Source organism: Haemorhous mexicanus, chromosome 29 (genome assembly GCF_027477595.1).
Source record: "Haemorhous mexicanus isolate bHaeMex1 chromosome 29, bHaeMex1.pri, whole genome shotgun sequence".
Lineage (NCBI taxonomy): Eukaryota > Metazoa > Chordata > Aves > Passeriformes > Fringillidae > Haemorhous > Haemorhous mexicanus.
In genome coordinates, this window is record NC_082369.1 from 3,081,606 (window position 1) to 3,098,065 (window position 16,460).

At 50.4% G+C, this 16,460-nt stretch overlaps 1 protein-coding gene across 9 annotated transcripts in view; it reads left to right on the forward strand.

Annotated features, from left to right (window-relative positions):
- The window catches only part of DOT1L (DOT1 like histone lysine methyltransferase), an 85,401-nt gene that overhangs the window by 61,231 nt on the left and 7,710 nt on the right, over positions 1–16,460 (forward strand). For 4 of the 9 annotated variants that reach the window (XM_059870175.1, XM_059870174.1, XM_059870176.1 and 1 more), the window contains 11 exons: positions 479–616; positions 1,472–1,597; positions 2,492–2,973; positions 3,627–3,750; positions 4,497–4,643; positions 5,888–6,014; positions 7,348–7,937; positions 9,659–9,864; positions 11,174–11,238; positions 12,123–13,082; positions 14,220–14,817. In XM_059870175.1, coding sequence (XP_059726158.1) covers positions 479–616; positions 1,472–1,597; positions 2,492–2,973; positions 3,627–3,750; positions 4,497–4,643; positions 5,888–6,014; positions 7,348–7,937; positions 9,659–9,864; positions 11,174–11,238; positions 12,123–13,082; positions 14,220–14,782 — 3,528 coding nt within the window. In that variant the 3' untranslated portion in view covers positions 14,783–14,817. Of the gene's footprint in view, positions 1–478; positions 617–1,471; positions 1,598–2,491; positions 2,974–3,626; positions 3,751–4,496; positions 4,644–5,887; positions 6,015–7,347; positions 7,938–9,658; positions 9,865–11,173; positions 11,239–12,122; positions 14,004–14,219; positions 14,818–16,460 lie in introns of all 9 variants that reach the window. The other 5 variants (XM_059870177.1, XM_059870180.1, XR_009489718.1 and 2 more) reach the window with 5 other exon arrangements.

Sequence of the window (16,460 nt, forward strand, 5' to 3'; positions counted from 1 at the left end):
CTCAGCTCTTCAGTCCCTGCTTTGCAGCAGATCAGGCTCAGAAAGGTGCAATGTGTCACTCTCTGGTGATGTTTTCTGTTTGTTGCTGGAATTGTTGTGTGCTTGGTGCCCAGGGAAGGGGACAACCCAAAGCCAGGTGGGGCTTGGTGAAGGATTCACCCTCTGCTGCTCAAACTCTGTGCTGCCAACCTAGCTCAGGAGCACAGGAGGAAAATGTGGGGGCTCTCCACAGACAGTTCTGTTGGCTGGCAAGGCCTAAATGCCAGGTTTACAGTTGAAGTGTGGAACAGCAGCTCCAAGGTGCTTGTGTCCCTCCTTGTTGTCCCCCAGCAGCCACAAAGTGCCTTGGAGGATGCTGGGGGAGGTCCTGAGAGCTGCAGAGCTCTGCAGATCTCCTCAGTGTCACTTGGGAATGGGACAGTCTCTAGGAATGAGGGTGTCAGGGCCTCACTGACTGATCTCACCCTTCACCTTTTAGCTGGGAGTTAAAGCTCTGACGTACAACGACCTGATCCAGGCTCAGAAGGAAATCTCTGCTCACAACCAGCAGCTGAAAGAACAGACAAAACAGCTGGAGAAGGACAACAGTGAACTCAGGAACCAGAGCTTGCAGCTGGTGGGTCCAGGGGATGCTGTCCTTGGGCTGAGGACAGGGCACAAGCTGGGGGTGAAACATCACCCAGCTGCTCAGGGATGATGGGGGGAAACCTACAGGAGTCCTTTTTTACCTTTGATTGACCCCATAGCAAATCAAATCCTGAACTGGCAGTTGACTCTGGCCCCAGCTGTGTCCCCAAACAACTCTGGATGTCACTGGGTCTGGGTCTGGCTGGGCAGGGAGTTTGTGCAGGGCTTGCTCTGTGGTGCTTATCTTGGTAACTCAAACTTAGAGAATCATGGAACTGCTAATGTGGGAAAAGACCTTTAAGATCTTTGAGTCCATCCATCAAGGAGCAGCACCGCCATGGTCACCAAAACACCACATCCTCAAATGTCACAGCCACTTGTTGTTTGAACACTGCCAAGGGTGGGGACTCCACCACTGCCTTGGTAACCTGTGCCAATGCCTGAGCACCCTTCAGTGAGGAAATTTTATCCATCTAAACCTCCCCTGGCCCAGCCTGAGGCCGTTCCCTCTCCTCCTGTCCCTGTTCCTGGGGGCAGAGCCCGACCCCCCCAGCTGTCCCCTCCTGTGCAGAGCCACAAGGTCCCCTCTGAGCCTCCTTTGCTCCAGGCTGAGCCTCCTCAGGAGGTAGGTGAGGGGAATATCTGGGTGTGGAAGCAGTGAGGGTGGGTGAGAACAGTTTTAGAAAGTGCCACACTCCCTAGCACAAAGCTGGAGGACTCAGTGGGTTCAGGGGTTCTTGCACATTCAGTGCAAAGTTCCTGCTTTCAGCTGGGACCCAGGTGCTGTGCAGGGCTGAGAGCTCTGTCCTGACCTCTTTGTCCCTGTCCCTGTGTGTCCCTGCAGCTGAAGGCTCGCTGTGAAGAACTGAAGCTGGATTGGTCAACGCTGTCACTGGAGAACTTGCTGAAAGAGAAGCAGGCCTTGAAGAATCAGATTTCTGAGAAGCAAAAGCACTGTTTGGAACTGCAGGTAGAGAGCAAGAAACTAATGCAGAGTCACCAGTTTGGGGTGGCTCTTGGGCAATGGGCCAGTTATGGGTGTTGCACTAAACATGATGGGAAAGGATGAGCCAGGTGCTGCTTTTTTATTTATTCTTTTTTTATTCCCCCAGAGATTGAGCTTTCTATTAGAGGATTTTAGTAAATAAGGATGTGGATAACTTGTAAAAGCGGTACCATGACCTTATTCCTTGGTGATGCTGTGGAAGGAGGAATCATGGTTTATCATTACATAGAATTAAAGTTCTCAAGCTGATGATTTTCAGATGTGCTCTGATGTCTCAGTTCAGGAATCACAGGGTGCCAGACTGGTCTGGGTTGGAAGAGACCTTAAAGCTCATCTCATTCCACTCCTGCCATGGGCAGGGGCACCTTCCACCATTCCAGGTTCCTCCAAGCCCCATCCAGCCTGGCCTTGGACACTTCCAGGGATAGGGTGGGAATCATTTGCCCCAGAGTGACATTTCCCATAGTTGCAAGAAATTGAGCTGCTTTGTGTGAAGAGCTTTTCTCTCCCTGTGAGATTGGCTCCAGAGCTATTCCAGCTTTTGCTGGATGCCTTGGCACAAAGTCACTGTGCAGTACTGAGGTACTTCACACTCTCTCTGTAAGTTTGAGATATTTTCCTTTTGGTTTTAAGATCTGAAGTGTTCTTTCTCAGGATCTCTGAACCACTCCTCTCACCTGGGCCTTTTGGTCTTAAGCTCAAAGCAGAAATTTTCTCTCAAATTTTGGGTCTGTTGTTCTGCATTGTTCCCAGAAGCAGAGACACTTTTTTACTTAGAAGACTTTGGAAGCAAAACTCTATAATGTGATAGAAATATGAAGTGTAGTCTTTAATTTTTGTTTTCCTTTTTATTTAAAGATCAGCATCGTGGAACTCGAGAAGAGTCAGCGGCAGCAGGAGCTGCTGCAGCTCAAGTCCTACACACCCTCAGAGGAGCCCCTGCCAGTGCAGCTGCACAGCAAAAGCCACCTGAGCCGTGACCCCGAGGCTGAGCAGGGCAGGTTCCAGCTGGAGCTGGAGTGCTCCAAGTTCCCCATGCCCCACATCAATGGCATGAGCCCCGAGCTGTCCATGAACGGCCACGCCACCCCCTACGAGCTGCAGCACGCCTTCAGCCGGCCCTCGTCCAAGCAGAACACCCCCCAGTACCCCAGCTCCCACCTGGACCAAGACATTGTGCCCTGCACCCCCAACCACAGCAGCAGGCAGAAGGCAGACAAGGTGACCAGCCTGGCCCTCCCTGATTACACCAGGTTCTCCCCTGCTAAAATCGCCCTGCGCAGACACTTGAATCAGGACCACGGAGTCAATGGAAAAGCCACAGCTAATGAGATACAGAGGTGAGAGGGGTGGGGAGGGAGGGTAGACAGCAGAATAAATCACATGGACTCCCATTTTCTTCATGGTGGAAAAAGCCCCTTCTTTATTCACATAACTCATTTTTATACAGTTTTATACATTTTTATACAGGCCTCGTGTGTGACTCCAATTGGTTAGGAGTTTTCTTGCCAATTATTATTAGTTAGTAACAAGTTGTTACCCTGTATTAATTGGGTATTCAAACCCCTGGTGTGTACATGCAGGGAAAGTTGTTTGTGAGAGATAGTTTTCATTTTTCTATCTAAAACCAGTTTATACAAGTGCTGGTTGTTTTCCACCCAGGAATAGATTGTTATGTTAATGAACTGCTCACACCAGGATTGCTTTCACATGGGAACTTGCAAGGTGCTAGCTTGACTGATTCCAGGAGAGCAGGCCTTTCTTCATAATTTTTCTACCTTACTGCAACAGGTAGTGTTAGTAGCACTGGTAATTTAGATTGGGAAAAGATCTTTTTCAGAGTGGAGGTTGATCTGTTTTAAAAAGTTCTGTTTCACAAGAACGAGCAGTAAGAGCCAATGGGGTCAATAAGGTGGGACAGTGCCTTGAGTGTGGTACAGGAATTCCTTGTCACTGGCTTTTGCATCCTGACAGTTGTACATCTCTCTTCCAGAGCTGAGCACGTCAAAGAGAATGGCCTTACATATCCAAGCCCTGGAATTGCAAATGGCATAAAGCTGAGTCCTCAGGAAACTCGGCCCTCCTCCCCCGCGGCCTTACCCAGTGCAGGAGAGAAGGTAAAGGATCTGCTGCTGCTCTGCTGATCCTGGGGCAGCAAAGGGCAGACTGCAAAATGCAGGAATGGCCTAGAAAATGCAGAAATGCTGCTTTCTGTGGCCAGCTTGGAATGGGAAATGATACAAAAATACAGGGGTGTGATGCAGTAAATCAGAGCTGGTCAGAGGGAAAGAAAGATGTGCTTCTTTCTGAGCACCAGGAATGCAGTGGGAATGCTGTTTGATCTGGCACGTGTCTGCTTGAACTGGGAAAGAAGGCTCTTTCATAGTTATAAAAATAAAGAGTAAAAAATATGGTCCATGTAATTGGTGCAGCCATGGAGCATATTGGGGCTCACAGAGCAGCAGGTGCCCTGCAGTAGCAGGTTGCCATGGAAATGCATCTGGCTGCTACAGAGGGCCTCAAGATACAAAATCTGACATCTGAGTGCTTTTCACAGAGCTCGAACCAAAACACAGGGAAATGAGCTTGCCTAAGGCTTCCTTTTCCTGATGCTGGGGGCCAGCAGTGGCCTTAATTTCCCCATTTCTGTGCTGTGGATGTTGCTGTCCCAGGAGCCTGGTGCTGATAACCAAGCTGCTCCAGGCCTGCCCTGTCTGATGTACAGTCATTCCTTAAAAAATTCCTTAAAAAAAAAAGGGGAGTGGGGGAAAGACACACTCATAGAAACAAGCAGGTTATCATCACCTTAAAAACCTTTTCAATATCCTGTGTAAAAACTTTGCTTTCTCTTTTGATTTTACAGGTTTTGAGAGAGAGAACCTCTGTGAGTAATGGAGAAACTATCACCAGCCTCCCTATCAGTATTCCTCTGAGCACAGTGCAGCCCAATAAACTCCCTGTTAGTATCCCTCTGGCCAGCGTAGTCCTACCTAGCCGTGTTGAGAAGGTGGTGAGTAAGGGATTGTCAATTTCCATCCCTAAATAAAATTAAAATCCCAGTGGGCAGGAATGGGGTGCTGTGCCCCAGGATCCGCCATGGGCTGCTCATCCTGGAGCTCTGCTCCTCGGGGTGGCTGTTGGGGGATGATCCTCTTGGATCCTGTAGATTTTTCATCTCCTTTCTCTGGGGGGTGGAGGGGGGGTTCAGTCAGGAAGGAGAGTAAAGGAAATGCCTCAGGAGAGCCTAGTCTGCAATGTGTGTTTGGGTGAAAAGCCTGAGAGTTTGTGGCAGTGGAAGCAGAGAATTGCATGTGTCAATTAGTTCTTAGCCCTGCTTTCTGCAGGAACCTGGGAGAGAATTCTGTCTCAGACCTCAAAGCTGCCTGTTCTCCTCACACGTGTGCAGGGAGAGCTTGAACAGCCCCTTGGGGCTGGGGTACCTCACATGAGAGTAGCAGAAAGCTGGGGCCATCTCTTTTAGAGATGTGACAAGTCCTTCCCTCTCTGAGTGGAGGAGGAGTTCAGGAAGCCCTGGTCCAGTTTCTCACACCAGTTTGTCACAGAAGTGCTGCAGCAGAGAACTGAGAAGCATTTGCTGCTTTTGCTGAGAGCTCTGAGTTAGAATCCACCCATGGCTTGTCTTTCACTCCCATTTTGGGAAAGCTGGAGTTGCTTCACAGAATTGAACCCATTGCATTTTTCCAGCTGAAGACTTCTGGCTTTAGCAGAACCAGAGTCTGCTCAGCTCTGGGTGTCCTTAGGGCAGTGCCAGCCCTGGGTGGCACCTCCCTGTTTGTTCAGGCTGCCATTTCAGGTGTTTTCCATGTTTAGGAGAACATCCTCAGAGAATGTCCCAGAGAACATGGCCTGATGCACTTCATGTTCCCTTTGGGGTTGTTTTGGGGAGCTTTGAGAGCACAGGCTGGGGACATGATGCAACCATCAGTCCCCTGCGTGCTGCAGCAGTGGCTGAGCCATTCCTGCTCCTGGCAGAGCTGTCCTGAGTCTCAATATCCTGTGATGAGGAGCTCCCTCTCTGCATGGTGCCTGCTGTGTGTGAGGTACTACTGCAGCATATTTAATCACTGCATTTGGGGCCATAACATGCTGATCCATGCTTTTCTCAAAACAAGCTGAATCTGGGGCATACAGGAAGCAGAGCCACTTCCCAGGCAGATGTTCTAATGCATGTGAATTTGGTTTAAGCTGGAGATTTCTGATGCTGTTTCCTGAAATGCCTTTTTCTCTCCCCAGAGAAGCACACCCAGCCCAGTTCACCAGAGCAGAGACTCATCAACACTTGAAAAGCAGATTGGTGCTAGTTCTCATAATGGCATAAGCAATGCTGCTGGAAACAAGCCTCTGGCTTTGGCTACCTCAGGTAACAGCCTCACCTGTGCTCAGCTGCTCCTGTCTGGGGGCAGCACCCAGATGAGTTTTCCAAGCACTTCTTGCCGGGTGCTGCAGGCCCTGGAGTGCTGGGTAACTGTGGGTGAGACCAGAAGCTCATGGATGATGCTGTGATGTGCATCTGGATAAAGGGCTGGATTGGTGTGCCTTTACTTGTAAATAAACAATTGCTTCTGTGAATTCTGTGGGGATCCAGAGGTTCCCACAGGTTATAGTGTGGCAAACCTGCAGAGTGTCTGCAGCTGGTGACACAGCTGTGTCCTGAGCTGGTGATCTGGCTCTAAAAGTTTTATTTTACAGGGTCTTTAGATAGCAGAATGAATTTTTGGGTGCAGGTTATGGAGGTGCCTCGTGAGCAGCTGTAAAGGCACAACAACCTGGGTGGGAAAAGCTCAAATGAGAGAGGATGGGGGTCCCTTAAGGTGCAAACATTGCTTCTGAATCACTCATCTGTGGAAATCATGGTCTTTAGCTACCCTGGGAATGCCATGGGCCAGGAAAAGTAGGTTCTACAGCTGATCCCTCGCCAGAGAGGGCTTTTGTTCTCAGTGTTTACCACCCCGAGGGGCTTGGGTTGTTTCAGTATCTGTTTTGCAAAGGGCTTGGCTGCATTTATCTATAAAACAAATGAAGTATTTAAAAACACCTTGTTGTAAACCATTACCATGTTGTTCCCTTCTTCCCTTTTCGTTTAGAGAGCTCAGGCCATCCTAGAGCCCTAAGCCCATTTCTGATACCCCATGACAAACACTGAATTCCCTTCCAAGAATTCCTTCCTTGTGGAATTTTTCTGCCACTCTATCTTTGAAGATCCCCTGTCACTCCCTAAGTCCCAGCCTTTTGTTGAATTAGGAGGAGGTGGGCTGTGTGGATGGCAAACTCCTTCTCTTTTTGGGGAAGGGAAGGACTGAGTCTGGCCATCCATTTCCTTGATGAAAGGAAGGAGTTGAGAGGAGAGGAGCTCTGATTTCAAAATGGGTAATAGTTCAAACAAAGCTGTAACTCTAACTCCATGTAAAACTGGGAGGAGCACGTGTTCTGTGGGTACCTCCATGTACCAGGTGAATTTTCCTGAACTGGCAAGAGAGCAGTGGAAGTCCCTAACCTCCAACTGGCACCTCAGCACCCAGAGAGCCACGTTCTCACTGCCCCATGGAAAAGCAGCCCTGTGTTTCCCCTGTACTCCAGGGCCACTGGCTGTCCTCCAGGCAGAGCTGGATTCCCTCCTGGCCCTCCCAGCCCTGTTCTCAGTGACCTCTCTCTTGCTCAGCCCCAGCAATGATCTATACTTTCCCTTTCAACAGGTTTTTCTTACTCTTCTGGCTCCGTGGCAGTCAATGGAAATCTTACAAACAGCCCAGCCCATCTTAACCATAGTGTTGATCAGGCAGCTCTGGACGACTCTGGGAGTCTCTTTAACTCTGTAGGGTCTCGGAGTTCCACTCCACAACATCCTTTGCTAATGATGAGGAACTCTGGGCAGAACTCCCCTGCTCAGCAGCACTCGAGCCCCCGCTTAGGTGGCCCGGCCCAGAGCCTGGCAGGGGGACTGCAGAGTGCAGAGGCCCAGAAGATCTTTGCCGAAGGAACAAAGGGGGAGCCGCAGTGTGATGCAGCGTTTTCAGATCCTGAGAACGAGGCCAAGAGGAGAATCATCTTTACAATCTCTCCTAATACAGGACATGTAAAACAATCCCCTTGCAGCAAGCACAGCCCCGTGGCCGGCAGCTGCCCGGCCCACGGGCAGGACGGGAAGAAGCGGGGCCGGCGGAAGAGATCCAACACGGGCAGTGCCAGCGGGAACGGCGCCGTCTCCCCGAAGCGCAAAGCCCTGCCCTCGCTGGCCGGGCTCTTCACTCAGCCCTCGGGGTCACCCCTCAACATCAACTCCATGGTAAGGGCATGAGCTGGGCTTTGGGAGAGCTCTGGGAGTCAGCATTGCAGCGTGGGTGGTGGCTGTTACCTGTTCCCTGAAATAGGGGTCTCCTCGAGCCGGGTCTCATCTCGCTCCAGGAGATTTATTTCACACCCAAGATAGCTCAGCTACCTTAGAAGGCATAAAATCAACAGGATTTGTGGTAGTGTTGGAAACAAAAAGTGTTGCTTCAGAGGGTGGTGGCTGTTACCTGTTCCCTGAAATATGGGATGTCCCTGAAAAATAGCTCAGCTACCTTAGAAGGCATAAAATCAGCAGGATGGCTTCTGTGGTAGTGTTGGAAACAAAGAGGGTGGTGGCTGTTACCTGTTCCCTGAAATATGGGTCTCCTCAAGTCTCATAAGCTCTTGGAGATCTATTTCACACCCAAGATAGCTCAGCTACCTTAGAAGGTATAAAATCAGCAGGATGGCTTCTGTGGTAGTGTTGGAAACAAAAAGGTTTTAATAAAAGGCAAAATAACAAAACTCTTTACAGAGAAAAACCCAGCCAGGTGCAAGAGGTTCTTGCCCCTGGTAAAACACCTCACAAAAGCCATTAGTTTCTTTGTTCTCTTCTTTTTCTAGTAAATTGCCCAAGCAGGACTTTTTGGCTCCTGTGCAATTGGCCATCCTTAAGTTTGAGGTGAAGTCCCCCAGGTCCTGTGAGATGTCTGTTCACCTAACTGAGGAGAGAAACTTCTGGGCTCATTTCCTTTCTAAGGGGACAAAGGAGAGTTTTGTCACTCCATCCACAGGGGGCTCATTCCTATAGTTCCCCAGTAAGCATCTCCTGTGGAAAAGCTGTTTGGGTGAGCATTCAGGCAAGGCAGGCAAGTCCACACACACCACACTCACCATGGCAAGCTCAGCAAAGAGAGGCAGAAGGGCCTTTTGTATGGTCTGAAAAACACCTTCACTCTCCTGTGAAAATTTAAGAAGTTTAATAAAGGAAGGATTTTCAGCCTGTGAAAAACACCTTCACTCTCCTGTGAAAGTTTAAGAAGTTTAATCAAGGACAACAGGAGACAAGGACCATAGAGCAGAGGTTATTGCAGCCAGGTGCATCTTGGGCACTCAGCCTTTGGGGATACCACAAGGGATAAGCTCCAGGCTCCCAGGCTGGAGCTGGAATTGCCATGGAGGCTCTTTGCAGCAATTCCTGCCTCTTGTTTTCACTAAGTTGGTGAACAGTTTGTGTATAAGCAGAATGTCTTCAAAGAGCTCTTTGCTGTCGGAGCATTAAAAATTAAAAATAATCTCTTCCCTCATGACAAAGAGCTTGTTTCTGCAGTGAAGTTGATTTTTGAGGCTGTAGATTCAATATTTTGAAAATAGTTGAAGCTAAGATTGACTAAACAGCAGAGGAGTGCCAGAAGCATATGGCATTCTTGCTAATGAAGCCAGCTAGAGAGTTGTGTGCATGTGATCCTGCAGTGGAGTTTGAGAAGAAAAGTTTATCCCAGGTTGTCATTTCTGATGTCAAACATGAAATCAAAGAATAAAAATTAGCTATTTCTCCAAGTTGCATTTAAGCTTTCACCCCAGATTCTGGTGCAGGAGGTGGAAGGCAGCAGCAGCAGTGCTGAACCAGCAGCTGTTGGATGTCCCAGAGCAAGTTAAACCTGCATTGCAATCCTTAACAAGGTGCCTTTCCAGGGATCCTCTCATGTGTAACTGCTTTCTTTCCTTTTCACCCAGGTCAATAACATTAACCAGCCCTTAGAAATAACAGCCATTTCCTCTCCTGAAAACTCCCTGAAGAACTCTCCTGTTCCTTACCAGGACAATGACCAGCCCCCAGTGCTGAAAAAAGAGAAGCCCCTCGTTCAGAGCAACGGTGTCCATTACTCCCCCCTGACATCGGATGACGAGCAGGGCTCTGAGGATGAGCACAATAGCAGCAGGTGAATGCACAGGCACAGTTTCAGGATAGGGTTTCTCTCAGGGCTGATAAGCTGCTCTCAGCAGGAGGGGTGTGTTTAAAGTCTCTTTGTTCTCCTTGCTTAAAGGCCCATCCCATTAACCCAAACCTCTTATGTGGCTGAAGCTGTGAACAGGGAAGGTATTCAGTAGAATGTGGGAACCTGCTCTTGCTGCTGCTGTGTTTGCAAAGCTGGCAGGGTCTGGCCTTGGAGATAACTGCTGGAGAAATGACTGGGAAATGGAGGAGGCTGAGGGGAGGCTCCTGGGGGCTGCAGCTCCTCCCCAGGGGAGGCACAGGGGCAGGGGCTGAGCTCTGGGACAGGGACAGGAGGCCAGGAAGGGCTGGAGCTGGGCCAGGGCTTGGCATGGAGCTCAGGGCAAGGTTCTTCCCCCCGAGGGTGCTGGGCACTGCCCAGGCTCCCCAGGGAATGGTCCCAAGGCTGCCAGAGCTCCAGGAGCTCTCAGGGCTGCTCAGGCTGGGGGTGTTGGGGTGGCTGTGCAGGGACAGGGGCTGGGATCAATGATCCCTGAGGGTCCCTTCTGACTCAGGGTATTCTGGATTCTGGGATTTATTCCCCACACCTGATGATTTATTCCCCTCGACCAGTGGGGCCAGCATTGCCCAGCTCATTTTCCCATCCTGGCAGCTGTGGGGTTTCTGTTTGCTCTGCTAATCCAGGAAGGTGCTGCTGGCAGTCCCCAGCCAGCCTGGTTTGCCCCTCTCCTCCCCTTGATTCAGCCAGGAGTGGGAGAAGGCACAAGGTCAGGGGCTGCAGCCAGGGACAGGAGGGGGCTCAGCCCAGGGATGGCAGGAGCCCCCACGAGGGCCCTGGCCCAGGGTGCCCAGAGCAGCTGGGGCTGCCCCTGGATCCCTGGCAGTGCCCAAGGCCAGGCTGGACAGGGCTGGGAGCAGCCTGGGACAGTGGGAGGTGTCCCTGCCATGGCAGGGATGAAATCAGCTTTAAAGTCCCTCCCAAGCCAAACCATCCTATGGTACTGTGGAAAATAACCACTATAGTAATGTGGTCTGCTTCTTGTTTTAAAAGAAAATAACAAAGTTCTCTGCATGTGCACTAATCCTGTCAAAGAGCAGTAATTCTGTAATAGCTCCTGCCTAAAGTTTGTGGTGGGTTTTTGGATGCTTATAAACTCCTTTAGTGACACAAAACTGGGGCTGAGTTGTTTTTTACTCTCTTATCTGATAAGACCTGATCATGAGTATAGATTGATAGGGGAAATGTGCAACAGAAGGTTTCTATAGGTGCTATAACCTTTCTATTTTCCCACTAGAATTGAGAGGAAAATTGCAACAATATCATTGGAAAGCAAATCTCCACAGAAGACTGTTGAAAATGGTACGTGTGAGGAATGGGAATTGTTTGTGGCAATGGCTGGGCCTGGGCGTGGGTGAAGCTGACAGTCAGTGGGATGTTTCTCTCTGCTGCTGGACCAAGTGTCATTCTTAATCATCATTAAGCCAGGTGGCTGCTAATTACAGATTTTGGGTCACTTCTTTTTGTAGTCACAGGTCGCCAAAGGTCTGACCAGTCTTTTCACTGACTCAGGGTTTGAGGAGGGATCTGTAGTATGAATAAAAGGGGAAAAGCAGATCAGTGTTCTCAGACTTTTCCACAGGGTTAAACTGAATTTTAAGGACTTTTAGGTGACTTCACAAATATTTCTGTCTTTGGTTCAGAAACAGAATTACAGACTGATAAAACGAGGGTTTTGAAGGATAAAAAATGTGGATGATGCCCAGAGAAGAGTCTGAATCACCAGGAGCAGCTGGGGCAGCTCAGCCTGGAGGCTCAGGGAGTCCTTACTCTCTACAACCCCCTGACAGGAGGGGACAGCCAGGGGGAATCAGGCTCTGCTCCCAGGAAACAAGGCACAGGACAGGGAAAAATGGCCTCAAGCTGTGCCAGGGGAAGATTAGATTTGATATTGTGAGAATTTCTTCACTAAAAGAGTGGTCAGGCATTGGAAGGGGCCGCCCAGGGCAGTGGTGGAAGTGTTCAAAACATGTCCCTGGAAGTGTTCAAAAAACCAGTGGATGGGGCACTTTGGGACGTGGTTTCGTGATAACCATGGTGGTGGTGCTGGTTGATGGTTGGACCTGATGATCTTAAGGGTCTTTTCCAGCCTTAAGGACTCTGTGATTCTATAAAACCTCGTTCTCAAGGGGCAGATTGAGTGAATGCTGTTTATTGACATTTGCAAACCTTCCCATCCCAACCAGGTGGCAGCTTATCGGGGAGGAAACAAGCACAAAGCAACGAGAGCATGAACAGCAGCAAATGGAAATCGACTTTTTCACCGATATCTGACATCAACCTGACCAAAACCACCGACAGCCCCTTGCAGGCCGTGTCAGCTCTGAGCCAGAACTCCCTGTTTGCCTTCAGGCCGCCCTCCGAGGACGGGCTGCCCATGGACACCAAGGTGCCAGGACACCCCAGGAAGAGCCTGGCAGTGCCCTCGGACGGGCTGAGCCCTGGCACAAACCCCCCCAATGGCTTCAGCTACAACGGGGGCCTGTCCTCCGAGCTGGGCCTGCACGGCTTCATGGACGGCGCCGCTCTTCCTCACAAAGCTGGGGACGGCTCGGCTCCCAACTGCTCCCTGGGCTTCCCCTCGCAGCGAGGCAAGGACCTGGGGGTGTCAGACACCAACCTGTTCCTGAACAAGAGGCAGCTGGAAGCTCTGGGCACCAAGGGAGAAGAGCTGAGCCGGCCGGGGGTGAAGGGCAAGGAGCTCAGCGAGCTGAGCGCCCGCGCGGGGGGGGCTGTGGAGAAAAACTCCGTGCAGCACAACGGGAAGGCCGGCAAGGGAAGGGACCGAGACGTGGAGTTCAAAAATGGCCACAACCTTTTCATTTCTGCTGCTGTTTCGTCCGGTGGCCTTCTGAATGGTAAAAGCCTTTCTACTGCTGTTTCCTCAGCAGGGAACCCAGCGCCGTCTGTCCCGACGCACCATCCCTTCCTCAACACTCTGACCACTGGATCACAGTTCCCCCTCGGCCCCATGGCCTTGCAAGCAAACCTCAACTCGGTGACAAATTCCTCAGTATTGCAGTCCTTATTTAATTCAATGCCAGCTGCTGCCAGTCTGGTCCACGTGTCATCAGCTGCAACCAGACTGACTAATTCTCACACTATGGGGAACTTCTCTCCTGGGGTTACAGGTGGAACAGTTGGAGGTAGGCAGAACTCTTTCTCTGGTATAAGACAGGGCCTAAAGGAAAGTCTGACGCTGCCTCTCCAGGGGTGAAACCCTTTCATTTCTGCAGGATGGGAAGCAGATCTGTCCCACATAACCAGTCTCCTTTCTCTCTCTCTCTCTCTCTCTCTCTTGGAATTGCTAGGATGATTTCAGTTCCCTACAGTGAAATCTCATGAGCTTTGTCTGCTAGATGAGCTTGTTGTACCACCTTAATGAAACAATACACCCAGACTTTGTGATTGATAATGTTTGCTTGTTCAGATGTTGCTGTGTTGGAACCAGCTTAGGTCTGCCTGCAGGTAACAGATTTGACTTGTCCTGGTACCATGTTGAGGATCTCTAACTTGTCAACTTGAGTAAAGGTTGAGTTTAGGCCTTGAATGGATTTAGCACGATCCAGGAGGAGCAGAACATCAGAGGAGCTGGTGTTGGGAGTCCTGTAGCATTCTGGCCCTTGAATGGACATGAAGAGCATTTCTTGGCCAGGAAGGGCAATGCCACATGCACCTTGCACTTCTGGGATTCTGCACAGGCTTGGCTTCTGTGGCCCACACCGGGGACAAGCTGGCAGGACCAGAAGATAGGCTGAACCTGCCATTTCTAAGTGTCTAGGGCAGTTTTTCTTACCTGTCCATAATCATTCAGGCACCATGTCGGGAAATCCTAACTCTCACATCTCTCAGCACGTAGATTTGCTGGAATTACACCTCCCCTCTGCTGCCCTGTAAGTGGGGGAGCAGGAGGGTGGGGAGGGAAGAGCAGCACTTTGAGTCTTCAGATAAGCAACTCTAAAGATCACTTCTAATCTCATCACAACTCTGCCTGTGTGGTATAGAAGTGACAGTTCTTGGCTCTGACCATTTTTCCTCGTGGCCTTTAGAGGTTGGCAGTAGGAAAGGTAAGTGGAACCTTTTGTACCTCCTGGCCTGCACCATTATCTCTTCATTGCTTGCTGCCTTCTCACGCTGCATATTTTTGTATGGGGCTGTAACTTATTATAATTTTGCTTTTGTTTGCTTGTTTATGTTTTTTTCTTTTTTGTTTTGTTTCTCTTGTCACTTGAGACTGTACAAAGCCCATCTGTTGAAGCTGAGTTTTTCTCTCCTGTTTGCAGGTATTTTTAACCATGCGGTGCCTTCTGCCTCCTCTCCTCATCAGTTTGGAGCCAGTTTCAGCAGCAGTGCTGTCTCTAGCAGCACCGTGCTAAGCTTAAACCCTCTGCAGGCTGTTGCCAGCACCTCATCCTCATCCTTCCCACCCTCTTCCTCTAATTTAGTAACATCTAGTGAGACTAGACCTGCTCAGCACCTCAACAGAGCTCCAGTGCAATCTGTCTTCCATCCCCCTCCACCCCCTCCTAACGTGTCCTTGCCTCCCCCTCCTCCTTTACTCGCTTCTAACTCCGAGCCTGCTCTCCTGCAGAACCTGCCCTCCATCCCTCCTGGCGAGACGTTCCTGCCCTCCTCCTCCTCTGCTCCTGTCCAGTCTAACTCTTCTTTGTCTCTCAAACTGGCTTCTCTCCAGCACAAACCCTCCCGCCCCTCCTTTACCGTGCACCACCCTCCCCTGCCCCGCGTGCTCCCGCAGCCCAACGCCGCTGGCACGGCCGCTATGTGGGTGACCCTTGGCATGCAGCCTCCTTATGCTTCGCACCTTTCGGGGGTTAAGCCACGATAAAGAGCTTGCTTAGCTAACAGTTCTTGTTTTGTAAGGTAAGGCCAGACACAAAACCAGAGGAGTTTGCGTGCGAGATGCTCACTGACGCTTCTTCCTTTGCAGAGAGAGGTCGGGGCCGGGCTCCGTGAAACAGGAACCTCTGAAACGGGGAGAATGAGCCCTAAAACGGGGGAGAGGAACCTCTAAAATGGGGAGAGGAACCTCTAAAATGGGGAGAGGAATCTTCAAAATGTGGGGAGCAAATCAGCTGGTGGCAGAGGATGGGAAGTGTTGGTGCTCTCTGTTCTGGGAGTCAGGATTTCTCGACAAGGAGTGCTCACAGGGGTAACTCTGCTCTGGCTCAGGGTTATGTTCAGGCTGAGGTCTCTTCATAGAAAGAGAAAATATTCTTTCTGGAGGTAGGAACAGGAGGAAATTTCTATTTTCCATGTGGTTTTATGCAGTTTTTGGAAGTGGGTGTTGCCCATCTGATCCCCCTCCCCTCTTGCACAGCCTGTTCATCCCAAACCAGCCCTTGTCTGTAGCATTGAGGTGCCCAAAGGTGCCTCTTTGTGACTCTGTGTGACAATGTGGTGGTCAGTAAAAACTGCCAGTCAACAACAGCTGCTCTACATAGTCATAAAGTTAAAAATCTCTGGGTTATAAGCTTCAGCTTTGCTTGGAGAGCAAATTCCCTGGGCCTGCAGTGCAGTCAGTGTCCCCTGCATCACTGGAAACACGGCCACAGGTAGCAGAGAAGGGCTGTGACTCCCTGTCACTTCCCTGTGCTGGACTTGCTGCCAGGGCCAGCAGGAACAGCCCCAGCAGATGTTTTATTTTTGCTCACAAGCCCTGGGGGCACAGGGAATGTGCAGAGGGAAGTGGGCTCCACTCTCCACAAAGGCTGGAGGAGAGGAGGGTTCTGGAGGCTGTGTGCATTTCTCCTGCAGCAGGTATTTATTGAACTGTCTCTAGAATAAACTGTACCACCACAGAGCTGGGTCCTGTGGTTCATGCAAACACTCTGTGGCAATCCTGCTGTACCAACTCGTGCTTGCCAAGTGCATCCAGCGTGTCCAGCCCCAGAGCTGGCTCCCTGCTTTCCTTGTAGGTCTGTGATGTTTTTGCTGTCCACTGGTACCAAAGCTACAAACGTGGTTGAACACACTTTGCTGCTTATAAAACTCGATTACAACACACCTGAGAGAGCCTCTGTGCATTGTGTGTAGTGTCTTCCTCCTCAAATTCCTCCTCAGACACCACAAACCCCTGGTTAGGCTTTTGGGTTAGGCACGTAAGTATTGCCAGGTCCTTCCCTGCAGGAAAGGGAGGCTGAGCAAGGGCTTTGTGTGCCAGCAGAGAGGTGGGCTTGGAAAACCCCAAAAGGAGAGAGGATGGGGATGATGAGGAGGGTCTGTGTGTGAGGACAGTGTGAGAATCTCTGTTGAAATTACCTGGAACTGAGACCATGCTGGGCTAGGATCCATCAGGTGTGACAGTCCCTGTCACTGAAAAATACTGAAAATGGAGGCAAAGCACAAAAAGGACTTGTAGAAGAGTGGCTGGGTGTCAAAGCTGGGTTGGGGAGCACAGGAGCAGAACTGGTGGTGCCAGAGGTGGTTGTGATCCCAAGCCCTGTGACTTTTAGCCAAGGTATTGGAGCAGTGCCCTGGATTTCTGTGAGAGCAGAAATGGGTTC